At 42.8% G+C, this 22,112-nt stretch overlaps 1 protein-coding gene across 2 annotated transcripts in view; it reads left to right on the top strand.

Moving 5' to 3' along the window:
• Nucleotides 1-34: 34 nt before the first annotated feature.
• Nucleotides 35-22,112, top strand: part of LOC146547701 (rho GTPase-activating protein 20-like) — a 31,822-nt gene continuing 9,744 nt past the window's right edge. The window contains exons 1-11 of one of the 2 annotated variants that reach the window (XM_085264681.1): nucleotides 35-567; nucleotides 4,416-4,501; nucleotides 13,571-13,744; nucleotides 13,944-14,093; nucleotides 15,957-15,998; nucleotides 16,088-16,172; nucleotides 16,325-16,402; nucleotides 16,825-16,891; nucleotides 17,174-17,347; nucleotides 17,438-17,607; nucleotides 19,104-19,268. In XM_085264681.1, coding sequence (XP_085120807.1) covers nucleotides 496-567; nucleotides 4,416-4,501; nucleotides 13,571-13,744; nucleotides 13,944-14,093; nucleotides 15,957-15,998; nucleotides 16,088-16,172; nucleotides 16,325-16,402; nucleotides 16,825-16,891; nucleotides 17,174-17,347; nucleotides 17,438-17,607; nucleotides 19,104-19,268 — 1,263 coding nt within the window. In that variant the 5' untranslated portion in view covers nucleotides 35-495. The remainder of the gene's footprint in view (nucleotides 568-4,415; nucleotides 4,502-13,570; nucleotides 13,745-13,943; nucleotides 14,094-15,956; nucleotides 15,999-16,087; nucleotides 16,173-16,324; nucleotides 16,403-16,824; nucleotides 16,892-17,173; nucleotides 17,348-17,437; nucleotides 17,608-19,103; nucleotides 19,269-22,112) is intronic. The other variant, XM_085264682.1, reaches the window with a different exon arrangement.

Below are 22,112 nucleotides of genomic sequence, written 5' to 3'. Positions count from 1 at the left end.
GAATCCCTGTAGAATTCTCGATAAAAGCTGATCCCCTAAGCAAACAGCTTATCATACCTTTAGCATTGTTTGTTTTCGGGTAAATCTGATTGTTCGCTGAGTAAATGAAACAGTTTGGTTAAAAATAGGTGGACCTATTTTTTGCAGCGTTATGGCGCCGCCTCCGTTCTATGCGTAAAGACGCCTTAAGAAGTGGCAAAGCAACTGATAATCTAGACAGGAGACGCATGAGCACGGCTATTCGTTGATGGCAAAGAGATAGACGAAACCTGAGCTAGTTTTCCTCCCGACCTTTTTTCCTTCTTTATTTCTTTTTTTAATATTAAATTTCCTTCGTGTAGTTTTTCCTTCACGCGATCTAATCGCAAACAAGTTTTTAGCTTGTGGTGAAATGGTTCGTATCTCCGGGAGTCGGAGTTTATTAATGGGATTTCTTTCACTCCTGCATCACCCGAGGACAGCTGGACAGTGAGCCGGAGGGCGTCTGGAGGCTGGATGGACAACATGTCTCCACAGCAGCAACAGGACAGCCTCAGTCGAGGCGGCGCGCAGCAGGAACACAAACGGGTACGTTTGCGCGTAAGAGTCTGTGTTTTCACTCACCTTAGCAGACAGTTCTGCTCTTTTGAAAGTAAAGACAGACTTCCTTCTAATTCATTTCTGTCTAATTACATCGCGTGAAAAGGGACAGCCTACTCACTTTATGAATGAGTGTGTCGGTTGGGAGGTTAGATCAGTGTGACAGGTGTTCAAACAGCCGAAGCAGCTTTTGGGAAATTTTGTCAGTGATAGTTTTGCAGTTCTACAGGAGGTCAACTTATAAGATTAAAAAAATAAATCAAGGTTGTAAACTAATGAGTGTCTTCAAGCTCCAGTAAAACACTGATCTAAACAAAGTGTGTCATCAGACTGTTTTAATAACCTACTGATTATTAACGTTGGTAGCCTGTGATGTCATTATTACATCATCTCAAGATATTCTGCCCCTTTTCTGATTTTAATTTTCTTTTTAACTCATGGGTCATAAGAAGAGTAAAATAACTTTTTAAGTTATTTTAATCAATTTATTTTACTTATTAAGAAATAAAAACTTCTTAATGCAGACATTAATACATGAACTTATAGAATGAATAGATTTATAGACGTAAATTTTAGTCATGGCCTTGTCGACAAAATAAACACTTAAAATGTCATAAATTCCTGTATTTGTTTAGATAATTGTGGCATTTAAACGGTACGTGTGAGTTAAAGAGGTGTTCAAATGTGGTGTGTCTTGTATACACTTCACATTTACTCTTTCTGCAGGCTAACTACTTCATACATGTGTTCAAATGCTAATCAGATTTAAAGGGTTTTATTGTTATCGATTATCATCCCCAGGCTGTTTAGTCAAAGCATGCGTTTCAGTTTTACTGGTATTAACTATTCTCTGTGTACCGAAACCATTTCTATGATAAATGCAGTGTCTTCTGTATTGGAAACAGTAGCTGTCAGTCCACAGCTAATCTATTCTGATCATCAGGTAGTCATTCAAGTTTATTTTGGAGTAAAAAGCATCAAATGTTTGTTTGTTTCAGTTTGTAAAGATAGAAACTGTGAAGAATTGTAGCTTTATGTGGTGCAGACAGAATTTGACTCTGTTTGTTATGCCAGTGTCGCAAATCAATTGTTTTTGTGTTTGTTTGTATTTCATGATGGTCTAAAACTATCCCGCTGACAATTAGACTCAGAAGTGTCACTACTTTGTGACTCTTTGTGGTGGTAATTATCCGATAAATGAGTGGAGGTTTACTTGCAGAAAATAAGACAAAAGGCAGATGGCGAGAGAATTCATATCACAGATTAACACGTTTTTAAAAGTTAATAATGATGATATTATACACACACCAAATATAGTGTTCTGCTTTTTTCAGAGCTATTTCCTTAGGCACACTGTCCTGTACAGGCTGCCCTGTAATACATCAAACATCACTTCATTTATTTAAAGCTTTTTTAATCCTTTACTGAAGTGAGGAGGAGACAGAAAAGTGGAAATAATTAAACTGTTACCCATCAAATATCAGACTGTTGTGTTCAATGGACCACGCAGTATTACTGCCACCACTAAAAATAACCTATCAATTAATTAGATCAGTAATAAAAATAGCTTTTAATTATTATAGGTATACATATTGTTCCATTCATTGAAAGTATTTTTTCCCAGTGATTCTTCTCTGCAGTTACTGTAAAAAGTTGTGGTACAAAGTCTTCCTTCACTGCACAGCCAGCGCTCTGTCCTTGGTTTAGTGATAACTGTTACACATCAGCTGTGCTTGATGAATGTGCTGAGTCAAAAATGCAAAAATGCAGAAACACGGTGTCAGTGTAAGGAAAACGGTTTGTGTAAATACTATAAACTCTGGTGGAAAGGGCAGAAAGCTGCATGAGCAATTGTCCTGTTACATTAGTGAGTTCATCATCACTACAGTTATTTTTTAAACTATTTTTAGGTTATGTTTATGTTAGACAAATTGGGGGTTTTTATAGTCGCTGTTTCCCACAGTAAACCCACTTTTTCACGGAAGCTAACATTGGTGTATTTTTAGGACTGAAAGGTAACATTGTAATATTGTAACTGGAGTACAAGGAATGTTTCAGCAGCCTGTGACCTAGCTAAATCAATGTTATTACATTGTGAAAAATGTGTGGACGTGCATGGTGGATGTAGGATGAAGACGGACTGAGGTTTTCCCACATTTAGAATTCTAAGGTTAGTGTTTGGACAGAGTGACATCACGAATTAACACGAAATGATACAGGCTTTCGTGGTCCCCAGAGGATGAATCCTGTCAAGCTTTGCAAGGGATTGCTACAACCCTGCCAGGAAAGGTCACATGACCAAGCTGGCACTATAGCTAGTAAGCTAATCTGCTTGATTGTCAGGGAAACAAACCATTATAAATTAACTGCTAAACTAATAATTACACTTTCTTCAAACATCCAGAAACACATTAATGCATCACAACAGAAGAACTTGCCACTGCTACTGATAGATGTCTTCTTATTTGAAATAAGCCAATGGCTCAAAAAGCCAATATCATTGATATTAGGCTAATTTAGCGGCGTTATCCCCAAAAGTTATTGCAGTTAACACAGTTGCACCATTCTTTAAAAATTTTCACAGTCACCAAAATGCAACCTGACTGCACTTTTAGCTAAATATGCTGCTCACATTTGTTCCTGAGACACATTTATATGTGAAACTGTTTATATGAAACATGATAAATACCACTAATGACAAGCTAATTATGGTCAGTGGAACCACTGTAACCTCTTTTAGCCTGCTGACATTAGCAGTAGACTTATGAAATCACAGAATGATGGAGCTGCTAGCACGATTAAGAGCTTGTTATCTTTAAAATGTGTTTTCACACTTTTCACATATCTATGACTTACATGTAATAACTACACAAAACAAAAGACTACCTTAACCCACTTAACCTGTCCAAAAACCACTGATCAATGTATTAGCTGATTGTGTTAGTCAGTGTGGTATTCTGACATCCAGTGAAAGAACTGTAGTTATGTAATGTTTGTTTGCAGCCCTGTTTCATGCTGACAAATCCTTCTACAATTAGATTCAATGAAACTTTAATTATCCTTATGTGGGAAACCTGGGTAATCAGATCCTGTAAAGAAAAACAGGATATCAACATGGTCCCAAGCAAGTGAAAGTAGGAAGGTAGCATGAAAAATGTTGTTTTTACACACACTGGATTTTTACTAACATGTGAGAAAGGTCAGAACTGTCATGGCAAAAACAAACAGAGGCTGCTGTGAAATGCTCTGGCATTCCTTTGTGTTTTAAGCTCAGTTCTGCTGTCCCTGTCCTTTTGGAGGCCATAGTCAGCCCTGATGCTGTGATGAATGTGTTGAACATTAGGACACTTGCATAACAAATGAGGAGAGTGTAAACATCACATAAGCATCGAGTCCAACTCTCAGTAAGCACTCACTAAGCAGTGTGGTCAGATATTGTGTGAGTTGCAGTACTAAACCAAAACTTTAAATGACATTATTTAGGTAGATTATCGAGGCTGACAAGCATGTCTCTTTTTTGTGGCAGACAACTTCGCAATTGTTCTTACGATACTTTTTCCACCATTGCTATTTTTTTTTACCATTCTCATTTCTTGTGAGGTGTTATTCTCTTACCAGCCAATCAGAAACAACAAAGCTCCATATACCATACACAGTCGTAATTTTTAATTGCAAAATAGTTTCTTTGATGGATGCCATGTGGTATGAATGTCACAGTAAAAATGTGAAAAAATATTGCGTATCGAGCTTTGTAGCTTTGCATTAATAATGCAATTTTAATATTAGAAATGTTTCCCTCCCCCTTCATCAGCCATCTTTCTCTTTTGCTTTTTTAGCGCACAAAGTCTCAGAGTTACCGGCGTCAGTCCGCCCCATCTCTGGTCATCACCAAGGCTCTGACCAGGTCCAAGACTCTCTCCAGGTACTGTAAAAGACATGGTCAGGCTGACTCTGGTATCTATGTTTCATTTACTTTTCACTGTAAAGCTAGTTACTGGAGCCACCATATGATCTTAATATGCGGCACCTGTATGTCACAGTGTTTGTGATTTAAAGCAACAACCATCTGCATTGATAGTTAACAGCTTTAATTGTAAATTAAATATAAGTCTAAAATTATACTAATACAATTTAATTGTTAGCCTTGTTTTTTAAACCTTTGTAGACACCTTTTGACAAAGAACAGTAAAGACACTGGTCATCGGAAACACTTGAGGTTGAAAGTCTTTGAGCAGAGATAGATTTAGTGTCTCCAAAGTAGGGTGAATGAGTCACATACAACCCTCTCAGAAACCCTCTTGCAGCCCAGGCCACTGATGAAACCCTGAAGCCACACTCTCACACACGTGCACACACACACGCCCTAAGTGAGGTGTTGGATCTGTTAGGATAGATAATCCTCCTGTTGCCATACTTATCAGAGGATCAGGTAGCTATTAATAGCCTCTGTCTTTGAACATATGCACTGGGAAAGTGAAGAAGAAAACCTTGTTAAAACCTAATAGTAGCTGGTTCACACCTTCTTAGCATGTTTCCAAGCTTCACTGTGATTTTGTCCAACAAATTCACCACTTGTGGATGGTTTACATACACTTATCAAAGGCATAAATGTCATGGTAATTTTGGGCTTTTAATGTTTTCTTTGAACTGTTCTTTGTCCAAAATTATTTAGTTTTTTCTCTAATCCACAAATACATTGCACAAAAAAATAAAAGAACACATCAGAGTTCTGTGGGGGGAAAAATCACGCTGGACATGTGGACTGAGTAATGTGTTAGGAACGAAAGGATGGCAGATCGTTTGATGGCAATTCAAAGAAAACTCTGATAATCAAAATGAAAAAAGAAGTGGCAGGCTGTCACTGCTCATTGCAGCAACTCAAAATGATACTCAGTAGTTTGTGTGTCTCATGTGCTTGTGTGCACGCCTGACATCTGAGTTAATGAGACGACAGATGTTCCTGGGGGATCTCCTCCCAGATCGGGACCAGGACATCACTGAACTCCTGGACAGCCTGAGGTGCAATCTAGCAGCTCCAGGTGGACCAAAACATCATGTCCCAGAGTTGTTCTATTGGATTTAGCCCAAGCACGGCGACCAGTCAATGGTATGAATTCCTTCATCCTGCAGGAACTCCCTGCATACTCTTATTATATGAGGCCAGGCATTGTCATACACTAGAAGGAACCCAGCATCACTGGCCCAAAGATTTCATTCTAATACCTAATGGTAGTGAGGGTGTCGTTACCCAGCCTGCAGAGGTCCATGCATCCTTCCATGGATACACCTCTCCAGACCATCACTGACCACCACCAAACTGGTCATGCTGAACAATGTTACAGGCAGCATATCATTCTCCACAGCTTCTCCAGGACCTTTCACATCTGTCACATGTGATTTGAGTGAAACTGATTAATGGGTCTAACTGTGCAACCTCTGTAGGGTCCAGGTATTACCTCATGGTAGCAGTAGCGACACTGAATCTAGCTAAATGCAGAACTGGTTAAAAAAAAACAGTCACATAAGATGAGGAGGAGAAAAAAGGTCAGTGGTCTCCAGCCGTAAAACCATTCCTGTTTTTGGGGTTGTGTCATTGCTCCCCCTCTGGTCCCCCTGTGGTTCATTTATTAACACCGAAACACCTGAAACTGATTAACAACCCCTCTGCTATTTAACTGACCAGAAGTTTATCCCAAAGTTTAATTGACTTGATGTTATACTCTGATTAAGAAAATATTCACTTTTTACCATTCTGCCAAGAAAATTGAAATTAATTTTAATTGGTTGGTTTCCTGGCATGGACCCAGCCCTGGCGGACTGACCCCCGGCTGCCAAGACTGGCAATAGGGACATGGAATGTCACCTCTCTGGTGGGGAAGGAGCCTGAGTTAGTGCGTGAGGTTGAAAGGTACAGGCTAGATATAGTCGGGCTCACCTCTACACATGGCTTGGGCTCTGGAACCAGTCTCCTGGAGAGGGGCTGGACTCTGTCTCAGTCTGGAGTTGCCCCTGGTGAGAGGCGGCGGGCTGGGGTGGGTATTCTAATATCCCCTCGGCTTGCTGCCGGTACGTTGGGGTTTTTCCCGGTGGACGAGAGGGTTTGTTCCCTGCGCCTTAGGGTCGGGGAACGGGTCCTGACTGTCATCTGCGCTTATGCGCCGAGTGGCAGTTCAGAGTACCCAGCCTTCTTAGAGTCCCTGGGGGGAGGGGTGCTGGAGGGTGCTCCACCTGGAGACTCTGTTGTCCTGCTGGGAGACTTCAATGCTCACGTGGGTAACGACAGCGAGACCTGGAGGGGCGTGATTGGGAGGAACGGCCTCCCTGATCTGAACCCGAGCGGTGCTTTGTTATTGGACTTCTGTGCTAATCACAGTTTGGCCATAACGAACACCCTGTTCGAACATAAGAGTGTCCATAAGTGCACATTGCACCAGGACGCTCTAGGCCGTAGGTCGATGATCGATTTTGTAATCGTATCAGCAGACCTGCGACCATATGTTCTGGACACTCGGATAAAGAGAGGGGCTGAGCTGTCAACTGATCACCACCTGGTAGTGAGTTGGATCAGGTGGCGGGGGAGGACGCTGGACAGACCTGGTGCACCTAAACGCGTAGTGAGGGTGTGCTGGGAACGTCTAGCAGAGGCCCCAGTCCGCGAGATCTTCAACGCACACCTCCGGCAGAGCTTCAACAGCATTCCAAGGGAGACTGGGGACATTGAGTCCGAATGGACCATGTTCAGCGTCTCCATTGCCGAAGCTGCTGCATTGAGCTGCGGCCGCAAGGTGGTTGGTGCCTGCCGTGGTGGTAATCCCCGAACCAAATGGTGGACACCAGAGGTGAAGGGAGCCACCAGGCTGAAGAAGGAGTCCTATCAGGCTTGGTTAGCCTGTGGGACTCCAGAGGCAGCCGACAGGTATTGACAGGCCAAGCGGAATGCGGCTCGGGCAGTGGCTGAAGCAAAAACTCGGGTGTGGGAGGAGTTCGGAGAGGCCATGGAAAAAGACTTTCGGACTGCCTCGAAGAGATTCTGGCAAACCGTCAGACGTCTCAGGAGGGGAAAGTGGTGCTCTACCTGCACTGTGTATAGTGCTGGCGGAGCGCTGCTGACGTCGACTGAGAAAATTGTCAGGCGGTGGAAGGAATAATTCGAGGACCTCCTTAATCCCACTGACACGTCTTCCGAGGAGGAAGCAGAGTCTGGGGATGAGGGGAATGACCCGCCAATTTCCGGGGGCGAGGTCACTGAGGCAGTTAAACAACTCCTTGGTGGCAGAGCCCCTGGTGTTGATGAGGTCCGCCCCGAGTTCCTGAAGGCTCTGGACGTTGTAGGGCTGTCCTGGTTGACACGCCTCTGCAATGTTGCGTGGAGATCAGGGGCAGTACCTGTGGACTGGCAGACCGGGGTGGTGGTCCCCATCTTTAAGAAGGGGGACCGGAGGGTGTGTTCCAACTACAGGGGGATTACACTCCTCAGCCTCCCTGGGAAAGTCTATGCCAGGGTGCTGGAAAGGAGAGTTCGTCCGTTAGTCGAACCTCGGATACAGGAGGAACAATGCGGTTTTCGTCCTGGTCGCGAAACACTGGACCAGCTCTTTATCCTCTCCAGGATACTTGAGGGTGCATGGGAGTTTGCCCAACCAGTCTACATGTGTTTTGTGGACTTGGAGAAGGCATTCGACCGTGTCCCTCGGGGTGTCCTGTGGGAGGTGTTGTGGGAATATGGGGTGTCTGGCCCATTGCTACGGGCCATTCGATCCCTATATAACCGTTGCAAGAGCTTGGTTCACATTGCCGGCAATAAGTCGGACTCGTTCCCGGTGGGTGATGGGCTCCGCCAGGGCTGCTCTTTGTCTCCGGTTCTGTTCATAATTTTTATGGACAGGATTTCTAGGCGCAGCCAAGTGGCGGAGGGCTTTCGCTTTGGTGGCCTCAGAATCTCATCTCTGATTTTTGCAGATGATGTGGTTCTGTTGGCTTCATCGGGTGAGGGCCTCCAGCTCGCACTGGAACGGTTCGCAGCCGAGTGTGAAGCAGCGGGAATGAGGATCAGCACCTCCAAATCTGAGGCCATGGTTCTCAGCCGGAAAAGGGTGGAGTGCCCACTCCGGGTCGGGGATGAGTTCCTGCCCCAAGTGGAGGAGTTCAAGTATCTCGGGGTCTTGTTCTCGAGTGATGGGAGAAGGGAGCCAGAGATCGACAGACGGATTGGGGCTGCAGCTGCAGTAATGCGGACGCTTCACTGGTCCGTCGTGGTGAAGAGGGAGCTGAGTGTAAAAGCGAAGCTCTCAATTTACCGGTCAATCTACGTCCCTACCCTCACCTATGGCCACGAGCTGTGGGTAGTGACCGAAAGAACGAGATCGCGGATACAAGCGGCAGAAATGAGCTTCCTCCGAAGGGTGGCTGGCCTCTCCCTTAGAGATAGGGTGAGAAGTTTGGCCATCCGGGAGGGGCTCAGAGTAGAGCAGCTGCTGCTCCACATCGAAAGGAGCCAGCTGAGGTGGTTCGGGCATCTGACAAGGATGCCCCCTGGGCGCCTCCTGGGTGAGGTGTTCCAGGCATGTCCCACCGGGAGGAGGCCCCGGGGCAGACCCAGGACACGCTGGAGAGATTATATCTCTCGGCTGGCCTGGGAACGCCTTGGTATTCCCCCGGATAAGCTGGAGGAGGTGGCTGGGGAGAGGGAGGTCTGGGCCTCTTTGCTTAGGCTGCTGCCCCCGTGACCCGGCCCCGGATAAAGCGGATGAAGATGGATGGATGGTTTCCTGGCATGGACCCAGCATTTAAGCATACTTATACATCAACAGGGTTGGGATCAGGGATTTGATAAGGCCAATTGAAATGTATGATTGCTTTATCTATTCCAAAACCAGTTTCTTTGTGTATTCAGGATGCCTTATTGTAAAACCCAGTTGTCTCCAAGTTTCAACTGTTTAGCTTCTTGGTTTGAAGTGAAGTTGAAGAAATTTTAGGTGGACTCATCCTTTTACACTATTTGATTTACTTTGTGCAATGTACCAGTACCATTTGCCGAAAAACAGCCCCAGAGCATGATGCCACTACCAACATGCTTGGCAGCTGGCACAACGCTCTTATGTTTGAAAGCATTACGTCTGTTCATCTGACCATAAAACCTTTCATCAGAGACATTTTTCTTGCCCTAATTGGAAGCTGAAATTTTACTCAAGCTTGGAGGTGTCAACTTTGGACCAGGGGCTCCTGTCTTTGTAGGCACCCTTTCAGTCCATGGTGTTATAGAAGTCGCTTCACTGTGGACAAGGACACTGGTGTTCCAGCAGTTTCCAGTTCATGGCAGGCTTAAGCCTTGAAGTTCATGAACATCTTAACCAGTGGTCCCCAACTCCAGGCCTCGAGGGCTGGTGTCCTGCAGTTTTTAGATGTGTCCTTGATCCATCACAGCTGATTTAAATGGCTAAATGACCTCTCCAGTTCTCCAGAGGCCTGGTAATGGACTAATCATTTGATTCAGGTGTGTAGACCCAGGGTGAGATCTAAAACCTGCAGGACACCGGCCCTCGAGGCCTGGAGTTGGGGACCCCTGATCTTAACCAATCTTAACCAATTTCCTCCCTTCTTCTCTCTGAGGATGACAGTTTGGGACTTGTCCCAGACTTTTGCAAAGTTTTGACAAATCATTAAATAGGTTTGCTGTGCAATCAGTGCACTCTACAACAGGAACCGTTTAAAGAAATGATTAAAAGGCCAAAATTGTCATGACATTCATGCCCTTGGTGAGTGTATGCAAACTATAAAGCAACTGTAGCTCTACATTTTGGCACATACATTTATAGGGACTGGCACTTGTATAGCACATTTCCAGTGACCACTCAAAGCACCTTTAGACAAACCACATTTAAACATTTATTCATACAGTTTTTTATACACTTTATCCATCTCACATCAATATCCAATTTAGATTCATCAGCTACAGAGTAGGTGGGTCAATTCAGATATCAACGTATGAGCTCATATTGTATGTTGTGTGATAATAAATAAAGATAAAAAGAGAAGATGACGGGGTTATTTATTTGATTTTCAACAAAGAATTTTATAAAACTAGTCAGCAAGTTACAATGAAGACACCACCTGACTGCACTCTGTCAGAGTAGCTGTGATACTACTATGCTAAATGTGCTGCAGATAGTGCTGAACGTGTAAATCATGTACACAGTAGGTGTGGAGCTGCTCTGCTGGTGATGACACCATTTCTAAGTTACTCATAGGGTTGCTTGGCATGAAATAAAGACTGGAAAAAGGGTAAAGCGTTTGCCTGGTCCTGTCCAAAGGTAACCAAATAGGCTCAAAGCAGTCCTGAAACCCACTAATTAACACATTATTTTTTGCTTGTTTGGTCCTTACAAAAACTCAAGAATTTAAGGTTTATCAGGACTTAAGGTACAGGACTGATTTTTGGCGGGGTGCCTTTACTACGTAGACTCTTGTTCCCATTGGAACAATAGGATTAATTAGTGGACTTCTGAGATGCTGGCACAGGTTTATGAAGAGAGATAGCAGCACCACTCGGCCTTTTTCCCAAATTGTTTGAATAACAATTTGCGGTAGGAAAGTTAGAGAAAATAAAATCCTTCTTGTCTTCTTGAGCTTTAACGTGCATTTGTGGTGTAACAACAAACCCAGTTACAGTGGGGTTCAGAACTTCAAGTGTAGATTAAATGATTTGCACATAATTGTATTCAGTGTGGGTATATAAAACCTTTCCAAGGTCTGAAAAAATTTATTTAGTTTTAAGAAGCGAATGGAAGTGCATACTAGAAACACTGTACATGTGCAGTGAGCCACACAGTTGTAAAGCAGTTTAATGGGCTCTTTAAATCTGGTATCCACTTCCTTTATACAGCAGCATCTTAAGTACATGACTGTTTATGACTTGTCTCATCATGTAATTCTGTTTTTACTCAAATACATTTTAGGAATATTAAATACTTTTCAAGTGCGTTACAAGTGTGGTTGTTAACAGGAATCCCATTTTCACTAATTAGGGTTCATGTTCCTAACTTATATTACCTACGTACTTTTGTCTCCATCCTATTTCTTTTTTTAGTTAATATTAACTGAGTAATGCTTCATATAAAATGTGAAACAATTAACAGTATAAGTGAGATGCCTGAGAATTAATTAGTAGTTAATACGAATTGGAATTTATATTGTAAAAATAGCAGAAGAAAAAGGGCTAGACCAGTGAGGGAAAAACAAAAATTTCATCAATAAAACTTTTAAAAGTTCTTCTCTGGCTTCCAGAGTACTTCACTCGCACCCTACTCACCAGTGACTCCCGTGAACTTTACATAAGGGAGAGTGCTTTGATGTACTTGCAGGCTATCTTGTGTTGGGTGATTAAGGATGCCAGAAAGAGACAGAGATCTGAAGTGAATAATCTAATAACAGAGACACTAACCTCTCGGCCTAAGAGGCAGAGGCTGACTCTTTTTTATTACCTACAGGGACGTCCAAAGATGCTTTGAGATAAACTAATGTCTTCTTACAAGACAGAAAAGTTTCGACCAATGAGTTAGCTGCTGCTTAGCATTATAAGTGAGTCACGCTGCTTCAAAAACAAGTTACTCTATTAAATAAGAAGTGGTAGCACAGGTCATATCAAAGTAATTATTGTAGTAGAACATTCCTGAGGCATGAAGCATTCAGGTGAAGGCTGTTTGCTCTTTTGTCTCAGGTACAATATTTATATTCAATTCAATTTTATTTATACAGCGCCAAATTACAACAGCAGTCGCCTCAAGGCCAAACCCAACAGTCATATGACCTCCTCTAGCGACTCCAGCAACAGTGGGAAGGAAAAACTCCTTTTTAACAGGAAGAAACCTCCAGCAGAGCCAGGCTCAGGGAGGTGCGGCCATCTGCTGCAACCGGTTGGGGTGAGATAATGAGGACAGGATAAGAGAACCGCTGTGGAAGAGAGCCAGAGGTTAATAACAAGTACAATTCATGGTTCCTACTCCCCTTTCCCATCAGATGACATACAGTTTATCTTAAAAATTAACATTTAATTTCAAAAGGGAAAAAAAGCAAACATTAATTACTTTTGGATTCTGTATGGGGTCGCAGTGATAGACTGTATATAAAAGAAGGATGTAGCGTCCTACAGTGTGACACTGAGTGCCTCGAAAGATTAACAGGTGACTTAGATCATCATGTAAATTAATGCTGTGTTTTTCATCTGATAGTATAACTCACTGATATGCTGAGATCATTTCAACTTTCAAAAATGTTATAAACCAACATATGAACTCTGAATGTTATCGTTTAAAAGTATTACAGTACAGTGCTACATAAGTTTGTTAGCATTTTGTGAAAGTGCTTAAATATGCTCTGTTTGTAAAGATCTTTAGTCATATTAAATTACTAAATGTGAGAAGAAATGAGTGGAGAGAATTTCACTGTTGTAACTGGTGTTCTTTACTTTTCTTTGAAATTCCACCCTTGATAAATGGATTGATACTTATACAATGCTTTTCTACTTCAGCTAAGCACTTCTGTTTTGCCTATAGAACCTTCACGCACCCTCACACTGTGATGCATTCAAGGCAGCTTGAGGTTTAGTGTCTTCCCCAAGTAAAACTTTCAGAGTAAAGTGATTTGGGGAGGGCCTGCCATGTAACTGAGCAGCTTCTCCTTGAAGGACATCACTTGCTTGTCATCTTTGATGTACTGCTGATGGTCTTCGACCTTGGTGCAATTACCCAAACTGCACGCTTTTGAACCACAGCAGACAATTAACACATAATATTTGATATTATTGGCTGGAATAGCAGCAGAGCAGGAAGAAGCTGCTGTTCTTCTAGTTTAAACAGAGCCAAAGCTTTTAATGTGAAGGGCTGCTGGAAAAACCACCAAACTCATAGAGAACCCCACTGATTAAGTGAAAGAGATGTATCATAAGTTGTCGCAGTGTATTGAGGTTAATCTGTTCCATTTATTCATGTTCCAGAGAAAGCTTCCTGGTTCCCATGTGTCCAGAGACGTGTCCGCTGATCCAGTCCTTCCTGACTAGTTCTGATAGGTCGTTTCTTCTCCAAGGACATGCTCAGTTAAAGACGGGGATGCAGACTCAGGACAGACACCTCTTCCTCTTTACTGACATTCTGGTGGTTGCCAAAGCTAAGTAAGCACAAGTGTGTGTGCTTGTGTGCGTGTTTGTGTGTGAGCATGTATTCATATCTTTGTGGGGACCAGAAATTTTCTTTCTGTGAAGCAGATTAGGAACATTTTGGCTGTTCTTCCTGTCCTTCACACGGTAATTAGGTTAATGCCTGGGTGTAAGGTTTAAGTGTAAGGTGTGTGTGTGTGTGTTCTGTTCCTAGGTCAGCCAACCACTTCAAGCAGAAAGCCCAGGTGCGTGTGTGTGAGATGTGGACGGCAGGCTGCATGGACGAGGTGTGTGAGGGTAGCACAAACCCAGAGAGGAGCTTTGTAATGGGGTGGCCCACCTGCAACTGTGTCGCTACCTTTAGGTATCACACACAAAGATGCACAGCAGTACTACACACATGCTGCACTCATACGGACACAAATATTCACACACACACATACACGGTGGTGAATTGTACTTATTTTAACACATTTTCTTTTATACCAAGGTGTTTAGAAGTCCTTAACATGGGCTCATTGTGATGTGGTTGACCCAGAAACGACATTTGTACAAACTTTGTTCACGCTGACGCTGCCTCACGTCAACAGCTGTGAAGGTGTTTATGTTTCCACAGAAAATATGCTGCTGATGCTGTAAACTTGACCTTAAATGCCAAAGGAACAGAAAACAGACAGGATGAGGCAAAAGAGCTCAGTGACATCCTACCGTGCAACCATTAACACATCAGGCCTTGTTCTTATCCATTATTTTCAAAAGGAAGTTCTGATTCCTGCTTTTATGATGAGGAGTAAAAGTATTTCATCGTGAACTGAGGTTCACGATATTGACACACACATATATATATATATATATATATATATATATATATATATATATACATATATATATATATATATACATATATATATATATATATAAGTGTCAATTTAAACATTTGAATAGTGGAAGAAGAGACTTTTTTGCCTTTAGCATTCTGTTTGTTTCGAGCTTCCACGTGTCTTGGAAGAGAGAGACATGCTGATCTTTGCCACAGTTGCCAGGTGATGTTATCTATATGTCCAGGGAGCTGATGAAGTTTGAGCAGCAGAGTAAGAATATAGGCCAAGAGGCGCTGATTGAGCTACAAAGCAGGATTTGATGCACCCTGAATCATGTCAGCTTGGTTAGGACAGAAACAAAGGGCAAGTAAATTTTCTGTTAGATATGTGACACTTTTTCTTTGTTCTTCTGTTTGTTAGCAGGGTTAGTCAAAATGTCTTGGACTTATTTGAATCTGTAGAATTTGGGGTGTGGGGTTTAAATGAGTATGTTTTGGAGTGTTGCTTTGCTCCAGGAAATCTTGGAAGAACCCATTAGCAAAGAGAAAAAGGGTAACGCCTTTATGTTTTGCATCAAATCTTCACTAAAGAAAAAGAAAATTGGGAGACATCAACTTGATGTTGTCAAGAGAAGTAACACCACATTGCCTGAAGTCATTGCAGGAATCCTACTCTGAAGGAAGACTAAGGCTGTTTTTTATGCTCACCGCTGACCCCTTGTCACCTGGAGCTGTGCGACAAATTTGACGTCACAACTGCTGGGACATGCCGCAGTTTAGGTCTTATTTCTGCACTCTGCAATGTCTTGGCTTTCAGTTTGGATTTCCTCTTTTCCTATATCGGCGGTTATGTGTTGGTATTGTCTGTGTGGTGACACCTATCGTTCAGGTGAATACTGCAGCAGCTACCTGAGCCTTAACAGCAGGCTTAGAAGTGGTTGCTGAGAACGTTAGCAACAGACTGTGAAGCAGCGGGTGTACTGTGGCTGTAAAAGTTTTATAGTCATGGATTAAGCAGTAACACCGTCTGCAGTAGTTTGCATATTTTGCGTGTGGCATGAGCACCAGCAAGACCCACAGAACAGACACATAGATCAGTGGGTTGCAAAGTGGTTTGCAGATCTGCGGCAACTGTGTGCAGACCAAAGCAACTAAATATCACACCCTACCTGCGTGAAGTGGATGTGCGAAAGGGTGGGGCTGAGATCAGCTGATCTGGTAGGCTGAGATTCTAGCTAAGCTTGACTTTGTGACCTGCAACCTGAAATTCTGCAGAATGCTGCAAGTTGCTGTACTTAAAAAAAGCAAAACAGTTAGTATTATGACCCACTCACTGACGCACATGAACGCACACACACAGTCTGCAGTGATACATGATGCTCTTTTGATGTTTGTGCTTCCCTTCAGCTCAGCAGAACAGAAGGAGAAATGGCTCGCCCTCCTTAAGAGGTACACTTCCTTCATGTGTCAACAAAGTATCGTATTTACTGTGTGTGTTAGAGAAAGAGTTATTCTTACAGGCACTATTTCCTTTCCAGTCGTATAAAAGAAGAAAAAGAGATAGAAGAACCGAAAACCATACCTGTGAGGGTGTACGGGAAAGGAATCAATACATTTGCTCTTGTAAGTTTTAAACTGTAGGGCCTACAGCTGATTTATTTGTGTATACTAGTACAACTGTAGGGTGTTGTTACAACTCGCAGTGCAGTGCGATGCTCTGTTCATCCTCCTCATCAGTATCTCCTGTGTTTCTGTGCTGCTTTTCCTGTAATTAGGCCAAAACGATCCCAGTCAGCAACTCAGATTCAACCAATGAGGTGATCCGCCTGGCCCTGCAGCAGTTTGGCATCATCGTAAGTAATAATCCAAAAACACTTTATTCATAAAGTCAATCCAACGTTTAGCCATGTGCTTGTTTGTAGTTGAGTATGAGCGGTGTTCTTTTACCTTAATACACAGCACCGCACCTCTGATTATTATTAAGTTGTCATGTTTCAATTCAAATGTCCAGTGTTTGGCTCTTTACCTATTTTATAATACTCACTTTGGCCATCTGATGAAAGAAACAGTGCCCGACCTTGCAAAAAGCCAGTGAAGCTCAGTACTGTGTTTTCTTACTTACCCCACGGTTGTGTGAACACAAACAGCATGTGAAAAGTCAAAAAGAATACGCATCTCTGCTCTGCCTGCTGTGGTTTTCTCTCAGGACTCCTTTGTGTATTTTGTTTTCCTGACTCCTTGACTCTTCATCTTTCTTTTTCTTTTCTATTTTTAGGGAAATATCAAAGACTTCCAGCTGTGGGTCCTCTCCAAAAGGGACAACGCCCCTTATCCTCTAATTGGTAGGTGAGCTTGGGGCACACTAGTTGAACAGACTGTCAGTTGTTTTTCTGTATTTAGTTTGTTTCCTGAACCAGCTGTGTGATTCTCTTCCTTTTGATCTTCATGTGCATGACACAGGGGTGAGATGGTTTTTTTTAGGCACACTAGTACCTTTCATCCCTGGAGACGAGTGTGATGTAGCTCCAGAGAGAGTGTGTGCTCACTCATAATGTGATCTTGTTTTATAGCAACAACACTGAGCCTTCAGGGAGCACTATTGTCTCTTCTTCTCTCTCTCTTAGGTCATGAGTTTCCCTTCAGCATCCACATGAGTCATGTGAGATACTCTCAGGGAGGAGGCAGGGATGCTGCTGCTCCACCTGCAGACAGACTGAAGGCAGAGCAGCTGCAGGTGTACAAGCAGTTTCAGTTCATCCTCAAGCCTCGACCTGTTGAGCCGCCACAACAGCACACAGGTAAAATCATCCATTCTGTGTCAAAGAAATTCAAAATAAAAATTAGAGCATTACAATTTCATGCTTTCTGGGCTGCTGTCATCTCTTCAGATTTCTCTGGGAAGCCATTCAAAAGGAGGCGCTCGCTCATCGCCTGGGCCTTCTGGCGAGGCTCTTCCTCGAACCTGAATGAGCTGTCCCTCAGCACTGCACGAGGCTGTTTGTTCGGCCAGCCACTCAGCTCCGTTTGTGCAGGGGACACTCTGCCAAAGCCAGTCATGGTGAGCGTGTGCACTGAGTGACAGAAAGCACACATTTCATTTGGTTCATGGACGTTTTTATTGACATCTTACAGATCAGCATGAATGTAAATATTAACCTGAAATTTTAACCTGTTGATACAATCTTTGACACTTATTTTTGGGCAGTTTTCCCATTTTTCTTTGCAGAACCTCTCAAGCTCCATCAGGTTGGATGGGTAGTGTCAGTACACAGCTATTTTCAGAGCTCTCCAGAGTTGTTCAGTTGGATTCAAGTCTGAGCTCTGGGCGCTCAAGGACATTCACAGAGTGGTCCCAAAGCCACTCCTTTGTTATGGCTGTGTGCTTAGGTTGTTGTCCTGTTGCAAGATGAAGCTTTTCCCCAGTCTAAGGTCCAGAGTGCTCTGGTTTTCTGAAGCAGGTTATCATCAAGAATGTCTCTGTGCATTGCTGCATTCATCTTTCCCTCGACCCTGCTGCTATAAACATATTCCCACAGCATGTTACTGAAACCACCGTGCTTCACTTTAGGGATGGTATTGACCTGGTGATGGGCAGTGCCTGGTTTCTTCCAGACATGACACTTGGCATTCAGGTTAAAGAGTTCATCAGACCAGAAAACTTTGTTTCTCATAGTTTGAGTGTCTCTCAGGTGCCTTTTGGCAAACTCCAGGCCAGCTATCACGTGCTTCCATCTCGCTAATCTACACTGATGGATGCAAAGGTGGTTGTTCTCCTGGATGGGTCTCCTCTCTCCACAGAGCTGGAGCTTTGTCATAGTTACCATCGAGTTCTTGGTCACCTGTCTGACTAAGGCTTTTCTACCCTTATCTCTCAGAGTGGCCAGATTTAAGAAGAGTCTTCCTGGTTCCAAACTTCTTCCATTTATGGATCATGGAGGCCTCTGTGCTTATTGGGAACTTCCCCAGATCTCGGAGGTCTAAAGACAATTCTTTGGACTTGGTTTGTGCAATAAAAGAGCTTATTTTTAAGCATTGGCTGCATATTTTCACTGGCTTTGAGTTTGGGCCTTTTTCCTCATCTTGGCAAAGTAGGTATACAGCTCAATAACTCAATAACCTCAAATTTAAAAACTTTTTTAAAAAGTGTCCTAAAAAATTATGGTTTTGCTCAGATAAACAGTTTGATACTCACATCCTGTGAGTTTATTTGCTTTGTGTCAAAGAAATGAGCTTCACTAGCTCATCAACTCGTATTGAACTCCTTTTATGAAATTCTGCACGTTCCTTCAGAGTGAATAGAAATGAACACCAGCATATTGCTAGCTGGGGCAAACAATGGACTTATACCCTACACTCAGTACAGAACCATGGCCTGACTTGTTTGTCCCACAACAACCAGGCTGGCTGGATTATGCACTTGAATTCGGAAGGGAGAAATAACAGCTGACAGCAATCTGCAATTTACTGACATCTAGTGGTGAGATTTTACACACTGTACCTTTAAAAAAATAAACAAGGATGCCCTCTCTAATTTTTATCTCTTCTCTCTCACAGGACATGTTGACGTTTCTGTACCACGAGGGTTCGTGGACACGTGGGATTTTCCGTCGGCCGGCAGGCGCCCGAGCTGTCAGGGAGCTGCGGGATGCTCTGGATGCTGGAGAATCTCAGCTTCCTCTGACGCGAGACCACATCTTCATCATAGCTGGAGTCTTTAAGGTGGGAGATTGGTTTACAGCACCATGGTGTGCTCTTTGTGTACGTGAATCTCTGACGCTTACTGACCCACATCTGTTAAGACGGCATTAATCAGCTTCTTCTGCATCTTTGTAGTGTACGCAGCTGCAGGACAGCCTGTTCATAGCAGAGGAGCATAGTACGCTTGTTAATATAATCTAGACTATAATCTTGTTTAATCTGGAGGGATAACAGAGCCTCTGTGCATGAGTGCTTAAACTCGACAACGTCTTCACACAGCGCATTCAGTGTTAATTCGAAATAATTCTGTGTTATTCAGTGTTAATTGTTACTTCCAATTAACACTGAATAATTTCTTGTAATAATTTCTCTACTTTATGTAAGAGGACTTTTTTACTCCGACTTAAACAGACCAACCAGAACCTACTGGATTCAGGAACAAAAGTTCTTCATACATGCACTCCCATCAATTAATCTGAATGTCTTTTTCACTGTTGTGCTGTTGCACAATTTCAGACTTGGGAATATGTATCTGTTGCAACAACAACATAGCACAGGACTGAATACATTGTCACATGAGCCAACGGGCACACTCAAGATTACAATGTGGATTTGTTTCCTAAGGCGCTCAACTCACTAAAGGATGATTAATTTGCAGAATGCCCTAAACCACCTATAGGTTCTTATCTACATCTATACAATCGGTGCTCCTGTAGCCTGCGTCATCTCCACAGCACCTACAAGCTAACAGGCTAGCTTACACAGCTTGACAACAAAGCAGTCGATAGTGATTTCAATTCAAGTACATTTAGCACAAAAGAAAAACTCTCAACTACAGCTACGTTTCTATTACCCCATCACATCTTCACATCTCAACTGATAGAGACAAGTTTAATTTGAATGTGCAGTTAGATTCATCAACAGGGACACATGGGCTGTATATTCAGGGTCTGCAGCCTTAAAGTACGCAGCCTCAACGGTCCTCAAGGGCCGCGTACTCAAAGACGGAAGTGTGAGGCTTGTGAAATGGGACGGTCTAGCCTCCGTCGCGCTGCCCAGGTTGCCTAGCAACCATGATAGCTGGAAACGTGTGGTTGACAGAAATGAAGGAGAACATATTTTGTTCATTTGTTTGTTTGTTTCTACAAGAGCTTTGTGTGATTTAATAAGTATCTGAGGCTGAGACCACAGGACTGTAAAACATGATTGTTGGGCTTCATATCTGTACTGAACAATCATATAAGATTAGCTAGTAAATAACAAATAGTTAATGTTGTTCATGAGACTAAAGTCAGTGTAAATATGATATGGCCAATATGATAGTTATTATATTAATCATTATTAGTTATTGCAGCAGTGAGTTTGAACTCTCAAATCAAATCACTTCTATTGTCACATCACATGTGGAGGTACACTGGTACAGCACATGTGAGTGAAATTCATGTGAGTGAACTCTGTGTCAAATACTGAGCTTCAGTAAAGATTCAAGTTGCAGCTATTCATAAGTCCTAACACCTTAAATCTTCACTCAAAGACACTCAAGTATCTTTGACAGTGTGTATATATAGATGTATTATACATAAGAGACAAATGTTGTTCCTTCAGTATGTATCAGGGGTGCAAAGCCTCACAGATGATGTGCAGCAGTGGGTCCCTCAGTCTGTCCTCACTCTGGACACTTGCAGTTGTCACACATGGAAATCAAATGTGTGATAAGCTGCAGGATTCAAACACAAGTGTGACTTATAAATACATGTTCATACTTTTATTCCACAATCAGAGAGAAAGAAAAAGAGAGAGAGTGCAGGACAGACAGACAGGTGACAGTCTCAGGTGTATACACTGCTACAAACAGGAGGATTTAGTGTTTGTGTTATTACGAGTGCTAAACAAGAAGAGTTCCCAGATGGTACAGTGGACACATGTGTGACTCCTCTGATTAAAGCATCTTTCTTTCAGCTTGACGAATGAACCGTCAGCTCGTTCAAACACACATTTAAGTCCGTTTGGCTCGACACCACCGAACAGAGGCAGCAATATAACATAGCTAACATTAACAGTGCAGTGAATCGTACTTGTGCCGTGATATTCAGGACTGCAAACCGAGCAGCATCACTGACTTTCAGCTTGTTGTGTTTGTGGATATATGACTGACTTTAATTATCCACAAAATCATCACATTCTCTGTAAGATTAAGGTCAGCTATTGTATTATTATATTTTAAAGGCTTTAAAAGCAAGTAAAAGCTGAACGTACAAACATCGCTAATGGCAAATAAGTTTGCCGACATGTGGCCAACAGTAATGTTTTAATGTTCTTCATTATTAAACATTTGCACATAAATAAGTGACATAATATTCAGTTGGGGCGACCGTGGCTCAGGGGGTTGGGAATCGCATCTGTAACCGGAAGGTTGTCGGTTCGATCCCTGTGCTCTCTGTCCAGGTCGTTGTGTCCTTGGGCAAGACACTTTACCCTACTTGCCTACTGGTGTTGGCCATAGGGGCCGATGCGCGATATGGCAGCCTCGCTTCTGTCAGTCTGCCCCAGGGCAGCTGTGGCTACAACCATAGCTTGCCTCCACCAGTGTATGAATGTGAGAGTGAATGAATAGTGGCATTGTAAAGCGCTTTGGGTGCCTTGAAAAGCGCTATATAAATCCAATCCATTATTATTATTATTATTAGTACTTACTTTTCACAGTTTACTCTTCGGCCGCTCCACAAAATTATCCAGACCGACTGCCGCGCTATGAATTGTGGAATATGTTGGGCCACGAAGTCTACACTGCCACAGCCTTAAAATTCAGGGAAATGAAGGACGCATTTGAGGGCCGCATTTCGAGCAGCCTTTGAACTGGGACAG

The sequence above is a fragment of the Mchenga conophoros genome, linkage group LG23 (genome assembly GCF_057382185.1).
Source record: "Mchenga conophoros isolate Kocher_MC1m ecotype Shallow Benthic linkage group LG23, M_conophoros_male_GT1.1, whole genome shotgun sequence".
Classification (NCBI taxonomy): Eukaryota; Metazoa; Chordata; class Actinopteri; order Cichliformes; family Cichlidae; genus Mchenga; species Mchenga conophoros.
The sequence above is the reverse complement of the archived record's forward strand: the minus strand, read 5'-3'. Positions and strand labels throughout refer to the sequence as shown.